This window comes from Nicotiana tomentosiformis, chromosome 8, assembly GCF_000390325.3.
Source record: "Nicotiana tomentosiformis chromosome 8, ASM39032v3, whole genome shotgun sequence".
In the NCBI taxonomy this organism is placed as follows: Eukaryota; Viridiplantae; Streptophyta; class Magnoliopsida; order Solanales; family Solanaceae; genus Nicotiana; species Nicotiana tomentosiformis.
The window spans coordinates 11564718-11566790 of record NC_090819.1 but is presented as its reverse complement, the minus strand read 5'-3'; the positions used below and the strand labels follow the sequence as shown (position 1 = coordinate 11566790).

At 39.8% G+C, this 2073-nt stretch overlaps 1 protein-coding gene across 1 annotated transcript; it reads right to left on the bottom strand.

The window, feature by feature from the left end:
• Positions 1 to 780: 780 nt before the first annotated feature.
• Positions 781 to 2073, bottom strand: LOC138897064 (uncharacterized). Its single transcript, XM_070183017.1, has 3 exons — positions 1855 to 2073; positions 1255 to 1578; positions 781 to 816 (listed from the first exon to the last, which is right to left on the bottom strand). Exons 1-3 carry the CDS (start codon positions 2071 to 2073, stop codon positions 781 to 783), a joined length of 579 nt encoding a protein of 192 aa, XP_070039118.1.

Genomic DNA, 2073 nt, shown 5'->3' with positions numbered 1-2073 from the left:
TGCAATACACTAGAGATGAGTGTTACCTTTTCTCCAAATGGCAACAACTTTCCTTTCCATGAATGCAACTTAGCCTTCACCTTATTGATAAGATCCTCATAATAGTCCTTCATCCTTCTAGTGTAAAAAATAGGACACCCTAGATATGTGAAGGGGAATTTACCTCTTGCAAATCCTCTAATAGCTCCAACTGCCTAAAACAATCCATTAGCAACCTTTGAATGTATGTAGTATGAACTCTTATCTTTGTTGATCATCTGACCTGATATCTTCTCATAGTTCCCCAACACTGCCATAATCTTTCTCAAAGAGAGAGGATGAGCAGATGCAAAGATTATCGTATCATCAGCATATGCCAAGTGGTTTAAAGGTTCAGACCACTTAGGCATTCCAAATCCCACAAATGACTTGTCTTCAAAGAACTTATTCAAAGACCTGGAAAGTACATCAGCTGATAGAATGAACAATGCTAGAGATAGGGGATCCCCTTGTTTCACACCCCTTGTCGACTTAAAGAACCCTGAGGACTTCCCATTCACCCATACTGAATACCAATTATTTGACATCAGGTTCCACACCATGTTGATGTAGTGTTCAGAAAATCCCATCTTCCTTAGCACATGCAATAAGTACTTCCATGAAACCCTATCATAGGCCTTAGCCATATCAAGCTTGATCACCACATTAGCTGGCTTTCCCCTTAACCTTATGTCAGTGACAATTTCTTGAGTCAATAAGATGTTCTCAAATATACTCCTACCCTTTACAAATCCGGATTGATTAGGAGTTATTAGAGATGGCAAAAAACTCTCCAATCTGTCATGTAACACCCTAGACAAGACCTTGTTAATGGAGTTGCTCAAACTAATAGGTCTTAAGTCAGAGAAGGTCTCAACTCTAGGTTTCTTGGGCAGCAACACTAGATTGGTGTGAGTGATGGATTTAGGCAATGTAGCTCCTCCATAGAAGTGTAGCACCATGTTGTGTATATCAACACCAATAACATCCCAGCATGTTTGATAAAACAGGCTAGTGAATCCATCAGGACCACTAGCACTCTCCCCACTAAGCTCAAAAACTGCTGCCCTTACTTCTTCAATTGTTGGCAATCTGCTAAGTTCCAAATTCTGATCCATAGTGACCATTGAAGTACATTATTGAGCAAGGAACAGAAGCATCACCTTCATTTGTGAACTGTTTTTGATAGAAGTCCACTGCAGCTGTAGCCAATTGCTCCTGGTCTTCAATCCATACCCCACTGCCACTTTTGATCCTCTTCAGTTGCAATTTCTTTCTTTTTCCATTGACATGATTGTAAAAGAAACTTGTATTCCTATCTCCTTCAGCAAACCAAGTCATCCCAGCTTTTTGCTTCCAATACTGCTCCTCAATACTCAAGTATTTCTTCAATTTAGATTGAGCCTTTAAAAGCACATTCCTATTCTCAGTTGTAGGCTCTTCTTCAAACAACATCTCCTTCACCCTAACAATGTCCTCCACAATAGCCAATTTCTTGAAGATATCACCAAATGTTTCCCTACTCCATTTTGAGAGTGCTGCCTTCACCCTCTTGATATTCTGCTTGAACATCAAAAATGGATCCCCTATGAAATCAGCTTCCCAATTCTGCCTCACCACATCCATAAATGTAGCATGCTTTGTCCAAAAGTTCAAGAATCTGAAAGGCTTGACAAAATTGGTTGTCTGCACCCTACATGTCATTAGCAATGGTGCATGATCTGATCCAGATCTGATTAGATGCTCAACTTCAATAGTTGGCAACATGTTCTGAAATGGCAAATTCACAAAAATCCTATCCAATCTCTTGAATATACACTCAGCATTGGATCTCACATTCCACCATGTGAATGGACTACCTTTATACCCTTGCTCAAACAAACCACAAGAGTTTACACAAAATGCAAAATCCTCATATTCAGGAGGGTGTACTGGAAGTCCCCCTATTTTTTCATCTTCATGCAATATCACAGTGAAATCCCCTCCTACCAACCATGGTAATTCCATATCACTTGCTAAGTAATACAAGTGATCCCACAAATCCAACCTCTCCAT